General features: G+C 41.8%; 1 protein-coding gene across 3 annotated transcripts in view; it reads left to right on the forward strand.

Moving 5' to 3' along the window:
* The window catches only part of CREB1 (cAMP responsive element binding protein 1), a 66225-nt gene that overhangs the window by 37855 nt on the left and 6175 nt on the right, over positions 1–22195 (forward strand). For 2 of the 3 annotated variants that reach the window (XM_081940339.1, XM_081940340.1), the window contains exons 5-8: positions 4240–4382; positions 5193–5243; positions 6990–7172; positions 12646–12796. In XM_081940339.1, coding sequence (XP_081796465.1) covers positions 4240–4382; positions 5193–5243; positions 6990–7172; positions 12646–12796 — 528 coding nt within the window. The remainder of the gene's footprint in view (positions 1–4239; positions 4383–5192; positions 5244–6989; positions 7173–12645; positions 12797–22195) is intronic. The other variant, XM_081940341.1, reaches the window with a different exon arrangement.

The following is a 22195-nucleotide window of genomic DNA, read 5'->3' on the forward strand; positions in this document are numbered from 1 at the left end:
CATCCAGCTGTTTTTCCTTATATTCTCCCTTTGTTTCTGTTGTTTTTATGCTGTTCTTCGTTTTCACAGCCTGAAGCAATTTTTCTGTACTTTGGTTCACATAATCATTCAAACTTCACTTTTCTTCTTCTACAGTTTGATGGATTTGCAATAGCCCCCTGCCCCCTATTTTTCTTGGCAGGTACAACCTATCGATGTCACTTCATGGATGTAAAGCATGGTACATATTCAAAAGTTTGCATGTTTTCAAGTCCAAGTTTTCCAGTTCAGCCAGAGTCCAGTTGATTATTCCAGCTGAGTAACGTATCACTGGAACTGCCCATGTATTAATGGCTTTAATTATGTTTCTAGCATTCAGCTTTGATTTTAATATTTTGCGGAGCCTCCTGATGTATTCCTTTTGCGTTGACTCTTTGACTTTTCCATTCAAGATGTTATCTGCTTCCAATATGCCTAAATACTTGTAATCATCATCCTTTGCTAATGCTTTCACTATATTTCCATTTCCCAGTTCTGTTCCTTATGTTTTTTCCATTTTTCCTCGCCGCATGGATAATATAGCACATTTTTCAAGCCCAAAGTTCATTTTGCTGTTACTGCTGAACAGTTGAACTGGGTTGAGTATTGATTAAGTTCAGTGGGACTTTTGGCATATATTTTTAAGTCATCCATGTATAGTAGATGGTTTATCTTGCTATGTTGGCTTGAGATTTGGTATCCCAGTTTTGTGATTCGTAGGATTATTTTCAGTGGAATTGACAATTCTACTGACAATTGGCAAGTTGAACAGTAGTGGTGAAAGTGAATCCCCTTGGAAAATTCTACGTCTGATGTTGACTTCACCAATGTTCTCTCCATTTGTTGTTATAACTGTTTTCCATTTTTGCATATTTGCTTTCAAAAATGTACAGATATTTTTGCTGATTCCAAAGTTTTCCAGACAGGTGTTAATCCAGCTGTGAGGTAATGAGTCAAATGCCTTCTTGTAATCAATCCACACCATATTTAAATTTGTTTTTCTTCATTTTGCATTTTTTAGTACCATTTTGTCTATGAGCAGCTGATCTTTTGTTCCTCTTGATTTTTTATAATTTCCTTTTTGTTCTATTGGATACAAACTGTTTTCCATCAGATGATTGAATACTGAATTTGCCAGTATCCTTGTAAAAAGTTTGAACGTTGTTGGCAGACAAGTAATTGGGCGATAGTTGCTTGGTTCTGTGCCTTTTTCTGGATCTTTCATTATCAAGTATGTTCGGCCAGCTGTTAACCATTCTTCGCTTGTTGCATTTTGAAACATTTGATCAAATTGAGTGGCGATGCGATGATGGAGGATTGTCAGGTGTTTTAGCCAGTATCCATGCAGTTCATCCAGGCCAGGTGCACTCCAGTTCTTGACCTTCTTTGCTTGTTTTGCCACCATGTCAGTCTTTATTACAATATTTTCCATCTTGTTTTGTGTTGTTTGTTGTTGAATATCTTTGATCCAGGAGGCAGTGTTGTTGTGTTCCACTGGGTTTTCCCACAGTTCTTTCCAAAAGTTCAAAGTTTTTTCTTTACATGGGGGAATTTGGATTCGATTTTCATCAAGGGACTGGTAGAAGAGGTGTTGGTTTCTTCTGAACTGGACATTTTCACGATATCGTTTTATTGTTTTATTCGTCCTTCGTATCTTTCAATTTTCCTTTCTGTTGCTATTGCACGTTGTTTTAGTTCTTCCATAATTTCTGTTATTGTTTTTTCCTCCAGGTTGTATTTTTTGTGTAAACTGTTTTTCAGCTTTTTGTTCTTTAGTTTTCCTTCTTTTAAGAACTTCAGATTGCTGATATTCCCTCTTAGGTTTTTAATTTTATTTTCAACTCGAATTTTCCACTTTGGTGTTCCAGTGGGTTTCCTTTTTGGCATTTTATAACCTAGTTCTGCAGTTATAATGGCGGTGTGCTATACATTAATTGGTTGGTTTCATATAGTGTGCTGGATGGGATGGAAGTTAAAATGTTGTTCACGGCAGTTAACAGATCTTTCACTCGTTTGCTATGCCCTTCGCGAATGATAGGTAGTCTTTTTCTTTCTACAGTTTCTTTGATGTGGTTTTCAATTTTTTCTTTCAGTATTTTTGCTAGATCATTTAGCTCTACACTTTCAAGTTGTTGCACAGAAGGGTCTTCATCCTATATGTTCGTTTCTTCCACTGGCTGGTCAATTTGTTCAGGTGTTGGACCAATTCCTTCCTGTTGGTGGTAGGAAGGAGGATCAGGAATGGGGTTGGGGGGGGAAAGAGGCCTACCTTCCTATTGGTGGTAGGAAGAAAGGATCAGGAATGGGAGGGAAGGAATGAGGCCTACCTTCCTGCTGGTGGTAGGAAGGAGGATCAGGAATGGGAAGGAAGGAATGAGGCCTACCTTCCTGTTGGTGGTAGGAAGGAGGATCAGGAATGGGACGGAAGGAAAGAGGCCTACCTTCCTGTTGGTGGTAGGAAGGAGGATCAGGAATGAGAGGGAAGGAAAGAGGCCTACCTTCCTGTTGGTGGTAGGAAGGAGGCTCAGGAATGGGAGGGAAGGAAAGAGGCCAACCTTCCTGTTGGTGGTAGGAAGGAGGATCAGGAATGGGGGGAGGGGAGGAAAGAGGCTTACCTTCCTGTTGGTGGTAGGAAGGAGGATCAGGAATGGGGTGGGTAGGAAAGAGGCCTACTTTCCTGTTGGTGGTAGGAAGAAAGGATCAGGAATGGGAGTGAAGGAAAGAGGCCTACCTTCCTGTTGGTAGTAGGAAGGAGGATCAGGAATGGGAGGGAAGGAAAGAGGCCTACCTTCCTGTTGGTGGTAGGAAGGAGGATCAGGAAGAGGGGGTGTAGGAAAGAAGCCTACCTTCCTGTTGGTGGTAGGAAGGAGGATCAGGAATGGGAGGAAAGGAAAGAGGCCTATCTTCCTGTTGGTGGTAGGAAGGAGGAAAGGGAAGGGAAGGAAAGAGGCCTGCCTTCCTGTTGGTGGTAGGAAGGAGGATCAGGAATGGGGGGAGGGGAGGAAAGAGGCCTACCTTCCTGTTGGTGATAGGAAGAAAGGATCAGGAATGGGAGGGAAGGAAAGAGGCCAACCTTCCTGTTGGTGGTAGGAAGGAGGATCAGGAATGGGGGGAGGGGAGGAAAGAGGCCTACCCTCCTGTTGGTGGTAGGAAGGAGGATCAGGAATGGGGGGAGGGGAGGAAAGAGGCCTACCTTCCTGTTGGTGGTAGGAAGGAGGATCAGGAATGCGGGGGGAATTATTATCATCATCATTAGCCTTCCTGATATATTAGTTGTAGTAGTAGTAGTAGTAGTAGTAGTAACATGGTAGTAGTACTGCTACTATGACTAGAAAGAGACCCTTAAGCACAATCTAGTACAGGGTTGTCAAACTCAAGGCCCAGGAGCAGGATCCAGGCCACGAGGTGCTTGGATCTGGCCCATGGGGCCGCCCTAGAAACAGCGAAGGACTGGCCCACGGGTCCTCTGCTGGGAAAATGGCGGTCAGGAGGCCTTATGCAGCCCTCGCAAACTCCATTTTCACTGGCAGAGAGTTGCAGGAGGCTGTTGCAGCTGAAAACGGAGCTCATGAGCCCATTTTCTCTGGGAGAGCACTCGGCCCACCACAGGTCCCTCCCAACATGAGTGATGTCATGCTGGCTATGCCCACCCCAGCCCTCCAAGGTCAAACACAATCCTGATTTGGCCCTCAATGAAATTGAGTTTGACACCCCTAATCTAGTAGAATCTAACAAATCTATAGTATGATTAATTTTAAGATATAATGCAGTTTTCTGGTTATTCTGTCCCAGTAATAGACAGTAATACAGAATTCAGTAATACAGAATTGTGAGAAGTACAAAATGAAAGTATATAAGTACTAAAAAGGTGGGATAAGAGGGGAGAACTACAATAAAAATTGTGTGATTTGGAGGACAAAAGAAACTCTCTTTTAGTTTATCATCATACGTAATATGTTTTTAAATTTCAATGCTATTAACAACTCATGGATAGGAGGACAGGTATATTATAGATTATTATGTTTGATTCAGAGGCAGCATATATCTGAATTCTTGCAAGAGCAGAAGTACAATTGCTTTCATGCTAAACTTCCAAGAAAGGTTGGATTCATAATACTCTCAGGTTTCTTTAAAGTCTTCTGTTATATGTATTGTAAGATTATTATAAACCTGGTAGTTACTGGATTGGTTAATATTTCTCCTAACATCATTTCTTTTTAGGAAAATATTGAATGATTTGTCCTCAGATGCCCCAGGAGTGCCAAGAATTGAAGAAGAAAAATCTGAAGAGGAAGCAACAGCACCTGCTATTACTACTGTCACCGTGCCAACTCCAATTTATCAAACAAGCAGTGGGCAATACAGTACGTGATCTCTGTTTCTTATACAATAGTAGGAAACAAAAAGTGCATAAAGTCTTAATTAAACATCAAAAATGCATCTAGTATCCAAATTATAATTTCCCCTGTGAAAAATGTTCGGAGCTCCATATTTGTCACTTTTGGATTTTGAAATTGTGTCACATCTGATACAATACATGACAACATACCAAAGGATTATGAGAACCTAAGAAAAATGTTTGTACAGTCATGCTGTTACTTAACAATATACTCAGTGATTGCTGGCAAAACGAAACATTTGTTATTAAATGAACCATTAGCATACAAATGTGGCACATCAACAAAGGAGCAGGGCAAATGAAACTTAGTTACATACAGGTGTTTTGTTTTTTATTAAAAATAAGTTGAAAAATTAACATGCTTGTGCCTTCTAGTGCCTTCTTAATGCTATGGATATAGTTCAATCCCATTACTTTCCCAGCAGGTATTTCACTGCCCACTTTACTGTAAGGGATAGAATCATCTTCACCTATTCACATACAACCTTGGCTTTAAGGACCAATTTACACTATCAGTTGAAGTGAAAAAATTCCAGGCAGTAAAATGTTTCATTTCATTCATATTGAGAATTATTATAATATATAATTCTTTGCTCAACAATAGTTACTGCATGAAAGCATTATTTATGTTCTAGTTTATCTCATGACAGAAGCATTGCCATGTGAAATCACCCTTACATATTCAGTGATCAAGGCTGGGAGGGTGGATGAAGGACATAGAGTTTTATGATGATTATTTGCTCTGGTCCCTAGTGTGGTCCTGATTTTCTTTTAGGGACTGGTGTTGCTGATATCCATCATCAATATGGCAATGCTGTGCATGCAGGTATTGTCTGCATGAATGTGGTGTATGTGTGGTGGAGCTGAGGAATTGATGCTGGCAGCATCGAATGAGGGACCATGCGTGAATGGTATTCTTGTTGCAGTATGAGTGAGGTGTAGCAGACTGAGGAGCTTCATAAAAGTGGATACAGAAATAAGTACAGAAAAAATTAAGAACAGTAATTGTATGTGAAGAGCAAAAGAAACTAACACAGAGGCAACGGAGCAGAGCGGCTGATGAAGGATGAAACTGATAAAAAGATGTAAGAACAAAATATACAAGATAGAGGGGAAATCATTGTTTATTTATTTTATTTATTAGTATCCTGTTCTGACCCCCCTTCCTCCGTTGCCCACACAGCACACACACTCCGGAACAGTACAAGGGAACAAGGTTTATTACACCAACAGACAAGAGGCTTTGTGGCAGCAAGCCACCAAGACAGAACTCACAAAGACAGAACACACAAAAGCAGCAATCCAGCTTGCCAGGATCCCAGACTAGAGTTGCTGTCCAAAGTCCTTTGTTGATTGCTACGCAGAGCCTCTCCAGAGTCAACCCTTTTATAACCTAAAAAGGGCGTCTCCAAACAGCACCTGAGAGCTCTTTACTGCCTATAATTACGCCCACGCTCCATGCGTTTGTGGGCGCGCCGGAAACGGGCATCTCGAAACGCCCTACTAAGTCCTGAGTCACTATCCTCTCCGCTGCTCCAAGGCAGGGCATCGGGAGTCCTCCTCCTCTCGCTCTCACCGCTGCTCCATGCCTCTGGCGCCACCTGGTGGCCGACCAGACTCTCGGATTCCTGCTCAGCCTCCGAATCCTGTCCAGGATCGCACATCTCCTCTGGAGCTGACTCGTATGGAGTATCACTCTCGGAGTCTGGTGACAGCGGCACTGGCTGGGCCACAACAGTATCCTATCTTTATTTTTTGTACAAATAACTCAAGATGACAAAAATAATCAACACATCTTCCTCCTTCTATTTTTCTCATAACAGCAATCCTGTGAGAGGGGTTGGGCTGAGAGAGTAACTGAGCCAAAGACACCCAAGTGGCTTTCATAGCTAAGATAGGAACTGAACTCACCAAACTCTCCCACTTTCTAGCCTGGTGCCTTAACTATCAGACCATTGGAATGAATAGAGTTTGGTTATCAGAAACAAATTGCTAATTTTTACTATTTTCATAAATCATCAGCAAAAAATTATCACCAGTTTTTTTTTAACAAATTACATATACTTTTCATTACCAAAAAACCAAGGAGTCACACAATAAATGCATATTGTTATTAAATTGTAACATCTGGATTGATAGATTGATTGATTGAATTACAAAACAAATTGTAATCTTTAAAAAATCACATCTTGCAAAATGCATATAATAAATTACACTATCCTACGTGGTGAACAAAATTCAATATCTCTTCAGAAGTACACTAGTACATTCTTTTAATCATTTTGGGGGTGGGGAATGCTTCAGCTGTTCTACCATAACAGGTTTAAGAAAAACGTACCATTGACAAAATAGTTTTCAGCATTGCCTTGTGTGGTGATTTATCTATCACTTATCGAAATTGTTGCATCAGGATAACATCTGTGTTAATAGTTGTAATGAATAAAATATATTCAGAGTCATAATGTAATCGCAGGAAACATCATAACATTAAATTTTTTAAACAATTTTATTTTCAGATTGTTCACAGTGTTCTTAATATCTGAATTGCTTACCTACTTTTGCCTGTTTCCAGTTGCTATCACCCAGGGAGGTGCAATCCAGTTAGCAAACAATGGCACTGATGGAGTCCAGGGCCTGCAGACTCTAACTATGACCAATGCAGCTGCAACCCAGCCAGGTACCACCATTTTACAGTATGCACAGACTACTGACGGACAACAAATTCTGGTACCCAGCAACCAAGTAGTGGTACAAGGTAGGATAAGGACATTCTTAAATGATTTACTCAAGGTTGATGCTTTATTTATTTACTGAGTCGTTCATTATTTTATTTGTGAAATTGTTAAAGTGCTAGTTACTAGAATAGGAGAGGCTTTTCTTCCTGTTCTTCAAATAAAATCTGTTGGGATATAAGGAGTAGAGCTGAAACAAGCAAGAGCTATAACCATACACATTTTTTTCTGATACAAATATATAAACTTAAGGGAGAACAGAAATGCAATCATAACACAAAATAAGGAAATAAATTCAGAAGTTTTTGAAGGCCATTCCTGGTAAAGAGGTTAGAAAGAATTCCAGAGGCCATGCTCTGCATGCCTTTACTACCTCGTTCCTTACAATTTTCTGTCCCTTTTAAGTAGACAATGCAGGAATGGGATAGATAATTTCTACCAGCAATTTATATTGACATCTTGCATCATAAGGTTGAAATTAGAAATGGGTTTATGTGAAACTATCCCAAGATTTCATTTGGGCTATTTCACATTGCCTCCCTCTAAACTGTTAGCAAATAGTCTCTCTAATCTTTTCTTTAAAGTTTTATTTCAGATTTTCCCCAAATTCACTTCAGTTTTATTAGTAGCAACAGTTTTTGGAGCAACTATACTATCAGAACTATAGGTTATTATTGCAATTAGAAATAGGAGATGTGATACCTATCTAGCTTGAACCTCTAATTAAGAACGATCCTTAACACCCATTTGTTGAGAAATGTATAGTTTACTAGAAGTAAACTACAGTAATGTATAGCCAGAACTGAAAATCATACACCAAAATTCCCAAGTCTAGGTTTCCCCTTAGTTGCCTCCCATAACTGGCCCCTCATGTCTAATCAAATTCAAACAAGGTGTTTTCAGAATGGTCACTTCAGCCATAGGTTTGGTATGCAGCTGTGTTCCATTCCCAGCTGGTTGACCTTGAAGCTACTCTCTGAAAGATATATTGAACCTTGATGCATCCCCCTTCCCCTCTAGCCCCCACTAGCTGATATTGAATGGCAGCTGATATTGAATGGTTGCAACTGTCAGGTGGCAACTGACAGGAGATCCATCATATAGTTTAAAGGAAGTTTAGGATACTGGTCTGGTAATTACATACATACGGCAAATTGGCAAAAATTATGAAAACTGGATGGATTAATCTCTGTTTCAATGCAAGAACTGAAGTGGAAGATTATACATTGCTGGCACTTGACTCCAGTTAGATCGGCTCGTGTATATCAAAATTATTCTTCCAAATATTGGACAGCTTGTCAAAAACAAACTTGATAAATCTATAACTTTTTGATGTAAAAGTTTGAGGAGATACTGTCACTTAAAGAATTGAATGGTCCCCAGAATTAGGCTTTCTGCATTTATTTACAGCACCATGTCTCAAACTTAAAAATAAGAATATTTAAAGTAGCTAAAGTAATTAATTGCCAAATATTGAAAAACTCTAGATAACATAATTGGGATGTCAATTAACAAGGCCACTTTAATTGCCACATTAGAAGCAAAGTTAAAATAGAATTAGAGGCCTATTAGAAAATGAGGAAAAAGGTTCAAAAGAGTTTTATCTGAGGAAATCAGAAAATGTGGAAAAATATATTAATATATAAAATTAATTATAACAGAAATTACAAAATGGATGAAAGATTATCAACTGGAACTGATTGCGTTGGTAGAGATGGTGAAATTAACTATATGGCTTAGAGACAATATTATAGACATGTTTATAAGAGAATGGAAGCCATCCATGGAGTTTCTGCAAGTTTAATATAATAATGGATTGTTCATGGAGATGTTAAGATTAGCTTATTTCTTAGGGCCACTAGTTAACGGGGCTTTTTTAGAGTTAACAGATACGAGGTCAGTCTGATTGATAAGAGATTAGATTTCTATATTTGAGATATTTTTTAAAGAATTGTGATGTAAAATAGTATAATAAATAGCAAGTATATATCAGAAAGTTTATAATTATTTGTAGACCTACTGTGCAAGGGAGGGAATCTATTAGATTTATTTGAGATATGTTTGTCAATATTCAACCAGTGTAGACAATGTATGTTTAATGTTGATTCCAGAGATGGTATTCAGCAGGTTCTGACCAGTTCTGGAGAACCAGTAGCGGAAATTTTGAATAGTTCGAGGGAACCGGTAAATATCACCTCTGACTGCCCCTGCCCCCATCCATTCTCTGCCTCCCGAGTTCCAGCTGATAGGGAGGAAATGGGGATTTTGTAGTAACCTTCCCCTGGAGTGGGGTGGGAATGGAGATTTTACAGTATCTTTCTCCTGCCACGCCACGCCCACAGAACTGGTAGCAAAAAAATTGAATCCCACCACTGGTTGATTCTATATATGTTGTGCATACTTTTTTATTATTATTTTCTTTCTGATTTTTTTTGTTTTTAATACCCTATCTTTGAAATAAATATTTATTAAAAAGAAGAAAATTAAAAGAAAGAGATATTGGAGGCAGGAACCACAATTTTATAAAATATGGATGGATCGTATGGTTTACTATTACAGCAGTAGACTATAATATGGTCATAGTTTATATACGTGGTAAATTGATGCATTTATAGTACCTGTCTATTTACATCTTAGTAGATATTTTTTTCTCTGCATCTGGGATTTATATTATTTTGAACAATACAATACAACAGTAGAGTTGGAAGGGACCTTGGAGGTCTTCTAGTCCAACCCCTTGCCTAGGCAGGAAACCCTACAACGTTTCAGACAGATGGCTATCCAACATCTTCTTAAAGACTTCTAGTGTTGGGGCATTCACAACTTCTGGAGGCAAGCTGTTCCACTGATTAATTGTTCTAACTCAGGAAATTTCTCCTTAGTTCTACGTTGCTTCTCTCCTTGATTAGTTTCCACCCATTGCTTCTTGTTCTACTCTCAGGTGCCTTGGAGAATAGTTTGACTCCCTCTTCTTTGTGGCAACCCCTGAGATATTGGAACATTGCTATCATGTCTCCCCTAGTCCAGTGGTCGGCAAGCCGCGGCTCGCGAGCCACATGTGGCTCTTTACACATTTTAATGCGGCTCTTCTGTGTGCCGGGCACCCACTCCCCTCCCTCCTCTCGGGCACTTCAAAACAAGCGCCCCTTTCCCTTTTTTCTTTTCGACCCACAATGATTAGGGAGGATCCTGAAGTCGGACGGGGACGAGAAGTGAGGAGGCAGAAAAAGAAACGGAGGCTAATCTTTCCTGGTATTGAGGTCAGGTCTGTAGTTTCCTGGATCTATTTTTTTCCCTTTTTTGAAGATGGGAACCACATCAGCTCTTTTCCAGTCCTCTGGTAGTTCCCCGGTGTTCCAGGATCTCTGAAAGATATAATTCAGTGGTTCTGAGATCTCGTCTGCTAATTCCTTCAGAACCCTGGGGTGTAATCCATCCGGTCCTGATGATTTGAACTCGTCTAGGGTAGACAGGTGTTCACTTACCATTTTCTTCCCTATTTCAATTTGTGTTCCTAATCTGATTTTTGTGGTGCTGCTTTTGATAGGTTGGACTGTTTTATCCCTTTGTGTAAAGACAGATGCAAAACATGAGTTAAATAGTTCTGCTTTTTCCCTGTTGCTTGTCACCTTCTTGCCACTTTCTCCTAGCAATGGACCAATTGTTTCCTTAACTTTTTTCTTGTTTTTAACATGTTGGAAGAAGCTTTTTTTGTTAATTTTTATTTTTGTGGCAAGCCTTTCTTCATTGTGAGCCTTAGCTTTCCTCGCTTCATCTTTACAGGCTCGGGCTATTTGCTGATATTATGCTTTAGTTATGTCTCCCTCCTTCCACTTTTTATGCTTACCTTTTTTGTCTTTCAGTTTGTCAGATAGTTCTTTATGCAGCCATGCTGGTTTCTTTTAGGAGCTGTTATTTTTCTTCTTCATTGGTATTGTGCTAGACTGGGCTTTTGTAATTTCATTTTTCAAAATTTCCCAAGCTTCTTGAGTTGTTTTCCCCTTGAGGATTCTCATCCATGGAATTTTTCCCAAGCTCTCTCTAAGTTTATTGAAATTAGCTTTCTTAAAGTCCAAGACTCTAGTTTGACTTTGTTCTACTACTTGTGTTTGCATAATGTTGAATTCCAATATTGCATGGTCACTTGCCCCCAGGGTTCCTATAGCTTCAACACCTTCTATCATTTCCTCTCTGTTAGTGAGAATTAAGTCCAATATGGCTGATCCCCTTGTTCCCTTTTCTACTTTTTGGAAAACAAAGTTGTCTGCTAGGTTTGTTAGGAACTTGTTGGATTTTCCACTTGGTGCAGAGTTTGTTTCCCAGTTGATGTCAGGGTAGTTAAAATCTCCCATTACTATTGTGGTGTGCTTCCTACATACCTTAGTTGAACATTTGATAATGCTTGTTAATCATAGTTAATCATAGTACAATAAAAACAACCGTTTCGGAGTATAAGACGCACCTTTTTCCCTCAAAAGAGAGGCTGAAAATCTGGGTGTGTCTTATACACTGAATACAGCATTTGTTTGCCTCCCGAAACCCCACCCCTTCACCAAAATGGCCGTGCATAGCTTTTAGGAGGCTTTCAGAGTGTTCCTGGGGGCTGGGGAGGGCAGAAATGAGCAAAATATGTCTGGTTTTTGCTCAATTTTGTCCCTCCCCCCAACCCCCAGGAGCACTCTATAAGCCTCCTAAAGGCTATCCATGTCCTTTTTTTGATGAAAAATGGGCCGTTTTTTGCTCATTTGTGGCCGCACCCCCATGGAGGGGGCCTCCTAAAAGATATTCATGCCCTTTTTAAAAAAAAAAAACAGGCCCGTTTTCGCGAAAAACAGGCCGTTTTTAGGAGGCTTGCAGAGTGCAAAAATTTTTTAAAAAAATTTGCCTCTTCAAAACCTTGGTGTGTCTTATACTGCGAAAAATACGGTAATTCTATAATATGATTTCTAGAAAGCCCAGTAGTTTGTTCAGGTTGAGGTGAATATATTTGTTGAGTTACAAAAGACATGTAAATCAGGAGCATATGGGAGACAGGAAAGGAAACCTTAGGAGAAAACATGCGGGAAATATAAAGGCGGAAAAAAGGTAGAATGTTGATAGTAGATATATTGTGAGAGAAAGAGATACAGAACAAAAGCAATGGTTGTGGGAGAAGGGGTTGGAGAGCAAGAAGACACACGTAAGACTGGGTAAAAGAAGCCAAAAAAAGCGGTATTCAGGTTAAAATATCCTTTGAATCTCAAAGGTGATTTGGGCAGGAAATATGAACAGGAAGGGGGAGATATTGTTTTAAGTAGTTTCAGAAGGAAAGTGATCAGGGAACAAAGTAACTGAGAAAGAGGGATAGGAGACCGAAGTCAAAGAGGATATTCAATGAAAAAAGAAATGCTTGAGAATTGTAGGTTATTTCTATAAATACAGAACAGCAGAAACTTTGTATTTTTGCGGAATTGTCTTCTAGTACTGTAAAATGTAACATTTTGTAATTCTTTCTAGCTGCTTCAGGAGATGTTCAGACCTACCAAATTCGCACAGCACCCACAAGCACCATTGCACCTGGTGTCGTCATGGCATCTTCCCCAGCTCTTCCCACTCAACCAGCAGAAGAAGCAGCACGAAAAAGAGAAGTCCGTCTAATGAAGAACAGGTTTGTATACAATTCAGCAATAGCCAAAAATATTTTTAAAGGTAGTCCTTGACTTACAACCACAATTCAGCCCCAAAATTTTGTTATTAAGAGAGTTTTGCCTCATTTTATGACCTTTCTGCCATAGTTGTTAAGTGAATCACTGCAGTTGTTAAGTTACTACCACGTTTGTTAAGTGAATCTGGTTTCCTCATTGACTTTGCTTGTCAGAAGGTCGCAAAAGATGATGACGTGAGTCCCCAGAGCACTGCTGCGATATTAAATATGAGGTAGTTGCTAAGCATCTGAATTTTGATCATGTGACAATGGGTGTGCTGCAACAGTTGTAAGTATGAAAAACAGTCATAAGTCACTTTTTTCAGTGCCGTTGTAACTTCAAACAATCACTGAAAAAAGTGACTTATGACTGTTTTTCATACTTACAACTGTTGCAGCACACCCATTGTCACCCATTGGTTGTAAGTGAATGACTACCTGTATTTGAAAAGCAGACCAACTACTTTCTTTACTCCCAATCAAAAGAAAGTTTTATTATATAAAATGGAATTCATGGTACAAAAAACAATTAGTTTATCTGAAAACATACATAACTGGGAAGGAGATTTGCAATCCCCTTGTTGCATTGCAGTGGTTAACAGAACCAGAAAGTTCAGGACAAGTGTTTTTTCTTTGGTCATGGCCCAGAATTAATCTTGTTAATAGTCAGAACCATATCATTTCAAGCAAGACAACAGAATGATACTTAACTTCAGTCAACTTATATGATGTAATCAGTCCAATTATGGTTTATCAAAGAAAATATTTGTTGGCTCCCCATGCAAGTATATCAACCAAAACCATAGATTATTCTTTTAATATTTGTTCAGTGCAAAGTTGTATAGTCAGTGTGTAACTTAAAGCTCCTTAGAAGTTCTACTCATACATGGCTCCTGTTCTTTGAAAACTAATGTAATCCTTAATTGTGCAGCCTTCCTTTAGTTTATTGTTTGAAGAAGGAGCTCACATTTTTATTGTTATTGCTTGGAATATGCCAGAAGAAACAAACAATTGGGCTTTTCTGCAGCACATTCTTATAAACAAGCAGAGTTGGAGCATTTTTAATTTGTTAGATAGACCCTCTTACTGGGGGGAAAAAGCAAACACAGTATGTGACAGCACTTCGTTAATGATCATTAAACCATGTCTTACCTTGCTTTATTATGCAGCTGGCTCAATAAATTATTCAATACCTCAAAAGAGCCCTTAGGCTAAGCAGTAGTGACTTACTAGCAGCAGAGAGGAAAAAACAGCCACTCTTAATTAATTAATAATACTTTTACATTAATATTACTTAGCTTTTAGGTTCCTTTCAAAGATAAAAAAATATGTGAGATGTAAAAATATTAAAGTATTAAAGAAATAGTTGAACAGTAATGAAAACTATCATGCAGTAATGTTTTATTTCACTCCTCTCAGACCAAGTAATTTATAATTTTTGAAGCATTTCTGAGACAGTAACCTGTGAGCATTTATTTTAGATAACTTTAGGCAGATTTACTATTAGATAAAAATACAGAAAATGAGCAACTTATTGCAAGAGAAAAATGAGAAGATGGAATTTTTCCCTTTAATGTAATTGAGACTGTAGTTTTAATCTTATCAAAGGGTAAAACCATTGAACATAGTGAAATTTACATCTAAATTAATATGCAAGGGATTGAGTTCTTAAATATTCATTCAGAATGTCTTAATATAAACGAGTTTTAAATGGCTAAAACTCTCATTAATCTTTACCATAAAATGCAGTAGAACAATGAGTCGGAAGATCTGGTTAACTCTCCTCAAACTGGCTCTTTTAGTAGTAATAATAATAATAATAATAAATTTGAATTTATTAGCCGCTCCCTTTCCAGACAGGACTCGGGGCGGCGTACAATAAAACATATAAGACATAAAACATATGTACAAACACATAAACATACACATATACAAAGACATACATGCACGGAGGAGGTAACAAATTACATCACATTTAGACAGTTAAAAATCACCATTAAAATACCCCATTAGTAATGACACAATTTAAAAATTTAAAAAATTTGAATGGACTGTCAGGAGGAATAAGAAAAAATTTACGGTTGAGCCAGGCCAGATAATTGAAAGAGGTGGGTCTTCAGCTGTACACGGAAGGAGCGGAGATCGGAAATAATCCTGATGTCACGGGGGAGGTCATTCCACAGGGCTGGGCCCATCACAGAGAAGGCTCTGCTCCTGGGTGTCGCCCCCCGACACTGTTTAGCGGACGGCACCCGAAGAAGTCCCTCTCTGTGTGAGCGGATTGGTCGTAGGGATGTATGGGGCAGGATGCGATCCTGCATGTAACTAGGTCCTGTGCCATGAAGCGCTTTAAAGATCATAATCAAAACCTTGAAACACACTCGGTAGACTACAGGAAGCCAGTGCAGCTCGCGCAGGAGAGGTGTTACAGGGGAGTATCTAGTCCTCCCCATAATCACCCGCGCGGCCGCGTTCTGGACCAACTGCAGTCTCCGAGTGCATCTCAGGGGAAGCCCCATGTAGAGAGCATTGCAGTAGTCCAGGCGAGACATCACTAGCGCATGGGTGACTGTGCGTAGGGCATCCCGGTCCAATAAGGGGCGCAATTGGCGCATCAGGCGAACCTGATGGAACGCCCCCCTTGCCACGGCTGTTACATGGTCATCCATGGACAGCCGGGCATCCAGGAGGACGCCCAAATTGCGCACCCGTTCCATGGGGGCCAGTTGCTCGCCCCCAATGGCCAGAGATGGAAGCAACTGGTTGAACCGGGAGGCCGGAAGCCACAGCCACTCCGTCTTGGAAGGGTTGAGTTTTAGTCGGTTGCCATCCATCCAGACCCGTACAGCCTCCAAACACCGGGACATCATTTCAACGGCCTCGTTGGGGTGGTTCGGGGTGGAAATGTATAGCTGAGTATCATCAGCATACAGATGATATCCCACCCCAAAACCACGGATGATCTCGCCCAGCGGTTTCATGTATGTGTTGAACAGGAGAGGCGAGAGCACCGACCCCTGTGGCACCCCACATGTGAGGGGGCTCCGGGTCGATCTCTGCTCCCCTGCCAACACACGTTGCGTCCGGCCAGAGAGGTAGGAGCCAAACCACCGTAAAACGGTGCCCCTGACTCCCAGCCCCTCTAGCTGGTGCAACAGGATACCATGGTCGATGGTATCGAACGCCGCCGAGAGATCTAATAGGACCAGGATAGAGGAACAACCCCTATCTCTGGCCCTCCAGAGATCATCAACCAACGCGACCAAGGCCGTCTCCGTGCTGTGCCCGGGTCGGAAGCCGGACTGGCGCGGGTCTAGATAATCATTCTCCTCCAGGTGACGTGGGAACTGTTGTGCCACCACACTCTCTACAACCTTCGCTAAAAAAGGAAGGTTGGAGACTGGACGATAATTGACTAGATCCGATGGGTCCAGGGAAGGCTTCTTGAGCAGGGGCCTCACAACCGCCTCTTTCAAGGCGGCCGGCAGAAACCCCTCACCCAACGAAGCGTTCACTAGGCCCAGGAGCCAGTTGCGCGTAACCTCCCAGGATGCCAGTACAAGCCAGGAGGGACACGGGTCCAATAAACATGTGGTAGGTCGCAGACGTCCACGCAACCTGTCCAAATCCTCGATGGCAACCGAGTCAAACTCCTCCCAGAGCGGTCCCTCAAGACTCGCCTCGGGCGTCTCAACTGGACCACTGAAAGGGGCCCATCCCATCCGGATTTGAGCGACTTTGTCCTGTAGATATTTCCCAAACTCCTCTGCTCTGCCCTGTAAAGGGGCTTCCCGCGGTCTCTCAAACAAGAGAGAGCGAGTCACCCGAAACAGGGCGGCAGGGCGGTTATCTGCGGACGCAATAAGAGCGGCGCAATGTTGACGTTTGGCCACTCTTAATGCCACAAGGTACGTCCTCAAATAGGCTCGTGCCTGTGCTCGGTCAAATTCGGAACGGGAGGATCTCCAACGACTCTCTAGGCGTCTCTTGTGGCGTTTCATCACCCTTAGCTCCTCGGTAAACCAAGGGGCCAGGGTGGTTCGTCGCCGCAGGAGAGGCCGCAAAGGCGCCACCCGGTCTAGGGCCCCGGTAGTCGCACTATTCCATGCGTCTACCAGGTCCTCCACTCGGGGGCGGGTCAGGTCCACAGGAGGTGGCCCAAGCTCCGTCTGGAACCTATCTGGTTCCATCAGGCGCTTGGGGCGGAACCATCTAATACCTTCCGGTTCCGCCTCCCCGCATTTAGTTATCTAAATGCACAATTGTTTTGTATAATACCTGTGCAGTGCAACTAATATAACTAAGCAGGAGGGAAAACATTGTCTTGTCTTCTGATCCTTCTTGTATTAATTTGAGCACTGATGTTTGTCCATACTGCATCCATGTGTCCTATATTACTAATAATTCCTGCCATTGGCATCTGCTTCCATGTATTTCTAATCAATACCTGAGCCTCAGTATTTCAGAATAAAATCAGAAATTTTTTATCTCTAGATAAAAATCTCCCCAACCATCTTTTTTATTCAGAATATTATGATGACACACAGAAAAGAAATGCTTATAAACATTAGTCCTTGCACTCACTGATTTTGTCGTTATACTTTTGAAATGTGACTTGCATAGAGAGGTTTCCTCCTGAACTTTATTGGCATGGACATCTTTTTTTTTCCAATTTTATTAACAAACATGTAAAATACACACACACAAAACTTAGACGTACAACACATTTACACAATGCAATACAAACAGGAGCTTCCTGTTCTTTCTAGTAGCAATTATCAATCGATAGCGCTCACCTTATATTATTTCCCATTCAATTGTATTTCATTTGCGTTTCACCATTCTTAACTTTCTTATTTTACTCATAACTATTATTTTTGAGTTTTGTTACATTCCTTCATTGATTCTTGTTTCTTTCCTCCATCCACCTAGCCCAGTGGTGGGCAACCTTTTTTTTCAACTGAGCCAAATCTGGCCAAAACCACGATTGAAATTTATTTTGAGAGCCACATTTTTAAAACCGAAAATACATAGGATGGTACACTGTTATTTATCTGTGGATGTTATATATTGACCTCAGAACCTGGCCACTAACTTATTTTTCTGGCTCCTAGATTACGATATTCTGCAATTTTATGTCCACACACCCCTTTTCACATCAACCCTTTTTATGTCAATCCCACAATGTCACATTTCTCCCCTCGTGTCACATTTCACCCCCTCATGTCACATTTCTCCCCCCTCATGTCACATTTCCCCCCCCCCCTCCATGATGGCCATGGAAATGGAAAAGAAGGAAAGGAAATGGGAAAGTAGAAAGGAAAGGATGAAGAAGGGAGGGAAAGGGAAGGGAAAAGAAAAAAGGGAAAAGGAAATAAGGAAAAGGAAAGGAATGGAAAAGACAAAGGAGAGGAAATGGAAAAGAAGGAAAGGAAAGGAGAAATGAAAGGAAAAAAATGAAAAGGAAAGGAAGATAGAAGAAGGACAGAAAGGGAAAAGAAAGAGTGGAAAGAATTGGTACTGCTCAAAAGTCCAGTCTCAAGATCGCGTGGACCCCTTTGGCTCAGACAGTCCAATTCCACGCTGGTTCCCTCTCTCCCCAAAGCGAAGGGATCGCAGAAAGATTGCCCAGTCCAGAACGGGGCTTCAGATGATGCAATGCCTTAGAAACCCCGGATATGCAGAGAAAAACAGGCTACAACCAGCGAATCATGTTTTCCCAGGAACCAATGAAGCCCCATAGGACCAGTGGGAATTCTCCATTCTGCAACGTCATCGGTATCCGGGCAGAATCTTCCTTGATTTCACCAATCATGGAAGAGAGAGTTCGGTGCAGACAGAGAGAAGGGAGGGAGGGGGGATATTTTCACTCACATTTTAAAACTTCTGCGCGGCGTTTCCTTGTTATCTGCGCAGCTTAGAGGGAACATTGGCGACCGCCCGAGGAGGGAGGGGAACGCCCGGCACACAGAAGAGCCTCATCAAAGTGTGTAAAGAGCCGCATGTGGCTCGCGAGCCGCGGCTTGCCGACCACTGACCTATACCATTTATCCCATATCTGGTAGAATTCTGATTCTTCTTTTCCCTGAATTTCTTTGGTTAGTTTGTCCATTTCGGCATAATCCATAACCTTTCTTATTATTTCATCTTCATTTGGAGTTAGTTTGTTTTTCCATTTCTGGGCAAAGGCAATCCTTGCCGCCGTAATTATATGTAGTATTAAATACTGGATTTCTTTTTTGTGTTTCGCAGACATTATTCCTAATTAAAAAAATTCAGGTTTCCATTCTATTTTAACCCCCGTTATTGCCTCCAGCCAATTTTTGATCTTTTTCCAGAATTTTTTAGCCTCCTCACAGGTCCGGCATGGACATCTACCGTGTTTCCCCGAAAATAAGACAGGGGCCGTTTGGTCCAGGGAAGCCCCATGTAAAAAAAAAAAACCATGAGTTCAACTAGCTAGGTTTTTTTTAACAAGGGGCTTCAATGGGCGAAAAAACGCAGCGGAGCTGTCAATCTCCGGTAGCTCTAGGACACGCGCCTGGCGGCTCCCCCCCCTCCTCTACATTGGTAAACATTGCTACAAATGAGACTCCAAACAAATGATAGAATGGGGGGGGGAACGAAGGCAGAGGACAGAGAATGAAACAGAAAAGGAAGAGAAGGGGGGAGGGAAGGAAGGGAAAGGAAGGCAAAGGACAGAGAAAGAAACAGGAAAGGAAGAGAAGGGGGAGAAGGAAAGGAAGGCAAAGGACAGAAAGAAACAGGAAAGGAAGTGAATGGGGGAGGGAAAGGAAGAGGAAGAAACAGGGAAAGGAAGAGAAAGGAAGACAGAGGAAAGAGGAAGAAACAGGAAAGGGAGAGAATGGGGAGGGAAAGGAAGGCAGAGGAAAGAGAAAGAAACAAGAAAGGAAGAGAATGGGGGAAGGAAAGGAAGGGAAAGGAAGGCAGAGGAAAGAGAAAGAAACAGGAAAGGAAGAGAATGGGGGGAAGGAAAGGAAGGCAGAGGAAACAGAAAGAAACAGGAAAGGAAGAGAATGGGGGGAAGGAAAGGAAGGGAAAGGAAGGCAGAGGAAAGAGAAAGAAACAGGAAAGGAAGGGAGGGGAGGGGAGAGAAAGAGACCCATTTTCCACACAGGGAAACCAGTCGCAAACCTGGATCCCAAACCACCCAAAGGGAAACCACAATGTTCATGTATGGTACAACAATTTATTCAAACTCAACAATATTTTCAAACTCAACAGTATTTTCAAACTCAATAATATTTTCAAACTCAACTCAATAATTTATTCCAATATGGTAGTCATGTCATCTTCTTCTACAGCATCATCATAACTGTCCAGAGCCTGAATTACATTCTGTGCTTCTTGTGACTCCAATTCTTTCATCACCATTTGGTCCCAAGCGTTCATGTTTTGCAATAGCAGTGTCCTTAAAGGAGGACCTTTTGTCCATATACTCTGCTCTTATGCTGTTCGCCACACATTCATCAGAAATTTGGTCCCACGCATTCTTCACCCAATTTACCAATTCTAGCAGGCCAGGCTTCATAAAATTTCCTCTGTTGTTCCTTACCATTCGGTGTTCAATATAGTCATTTATTTGGACGTGCAGGTTGTCTTTAAATGGCTTATTAATACCTATATCTAATGTCTGTAGGTAGCCAGTCATCCCTGCAGGGATCATTATTTGATCTATCCTGCGTTGTGCAAGAAATCTTTTCATTTCCTTGGCCCGGTGTGTGCTGGCTGCATCCCACACGACCATGCCTCTTTGTCCACCTCTTAGAACAAGTGGCAAAACTATCTCCACCCATTTTCTTATTGCTGCCTGGGTGCACCAGGCTTTCTCTGCTTCCAGAACATAAATCCCTCCAATCCTCTCTACTTTGTCCTTCTTTCCCTTGCTTATTAATAGGGGTACCACCTTGGTACCATCCATTCTGATGCCCAGGATACATGTTACCCGGGTGCTTTCATACCCTGTGGCAGAAATATAGATGGACGTGGCACCCCTTTGGTCGATGGTGGTTTGAGCCCTTTGTCCCATGAACACCGCTGTTTCGTCCATTGCCATAATGTTCGATAGCTGGTACTTGGCAAAATCAATTCCATCAACAAATGACTTGAAAGCCACAGCCCGTTTCACCAGTTCACCATCTTCCAGCCTGCCTCTTCCAGCCTGAAGAGTGAGGTGGATCTCCTCAGAGAGAGTTCATGTCGCTGAAAGAAGTTATCCAGCCAATGTTTAGAGGCTTTAAATTGTTCCTGTGGAATTTGTAACTGTGGTGCCATTTCAAGGGCAAATGCTTGAATATCAGCCCTGCGTACAACCAAAGCCTTTGCTCTCCTGTCAGCGATCCATTCAGAGATGATGTCTTCAAGTTCTGGAAATAATGGTTGCCGACCGGATCCACGCTTGCGCTTCTTGCCATTTCCCTCCTGCACCTGTTGGCTGAGGTTACCATACTCCACTCTCCATCTTCGGACCATACGAAGATCCAACATTTTCTCCTTGCAGAAAGCTGCCAGATTCTTGCCCTTGAGAATCCTCCACGATTCCTTTCTTAAATTCCAAAGAGTAGCTCTTTCTGGGGGTCAAAATAAAAGTCACTTTAGATCATTGAAACCCTTAATGCAAAACCCTGGGGGTCTGGTGGTTGGGATTAGGGATTGTGGTTTTGCTATGCGTGGGTTTAAGGTTTGCATGGGATCAGGGTTTGTGATTGTGGTTTCCCTTTGTGTGGGTTGGGTTCAGGGTTTGTGACTGTAGTTTCCCTGTGTGTGGCAAATCGGTGTCTTTCCCTCCCTCCCTTTTCTGTTGCTCTCTCTTTCCCCTGCCTTCCTTTCCCTTTCTTTCCCTCCCTCCATTCCCTTCCTTTCCTGTTTCTTTCTCTGTCCTCTGCCATCCTTTCCTTTCCCTCCCCCCATTCTCTCCCTTTCCTCTTTCTCTGCCTTCCTTCCCCTTCCTTCCCCCATTCTCTCCCTTTCCTGTTTCTTTCTCTGTCCTTTCCCTTTCTTCCCCCCCCATTCTCTCCCTTTCCTGTTTCTTTCTCTGTCCTTTCCCTTCCTTCCCCTTTCTTCCCCCCCCATTCTCTCCCTTTCCTGTTTCATTCTCTGTCCTTTGCCTTCCTTTCCCTCCCCCCATTCTCTCCCTTTCCTTTCTCTGCCTTCCTTCCCCTTCCTTCCCCCATTCTCTCCCTTTCCTGTTTCTTTCACTGCCCTTTCCCTTCCTCTCCTTTCTCCCCCCCCCCCCCATTCTCTCCCTTTCCTGTTTCTTTCTCTGTCCTTTCCCTTCCTTCCCCTTTCTTCCCCCCCATTCTCTCCCTTTCCTGTTTCATTCTCTATCCTTTGCCTTCCTTT

This window comes from Natrix helvetica, assembly GCF_964273705.1.
Source record: "Natrix helvetica genome assembly, chromosome: 1".
Taxonomy (NCBI): domain Eukaryota; kingdom Metazoa; phylum Chordata; class Lepidosauria; order Squamata; family Natricidae; genus Natrix; species Natrix helvetica.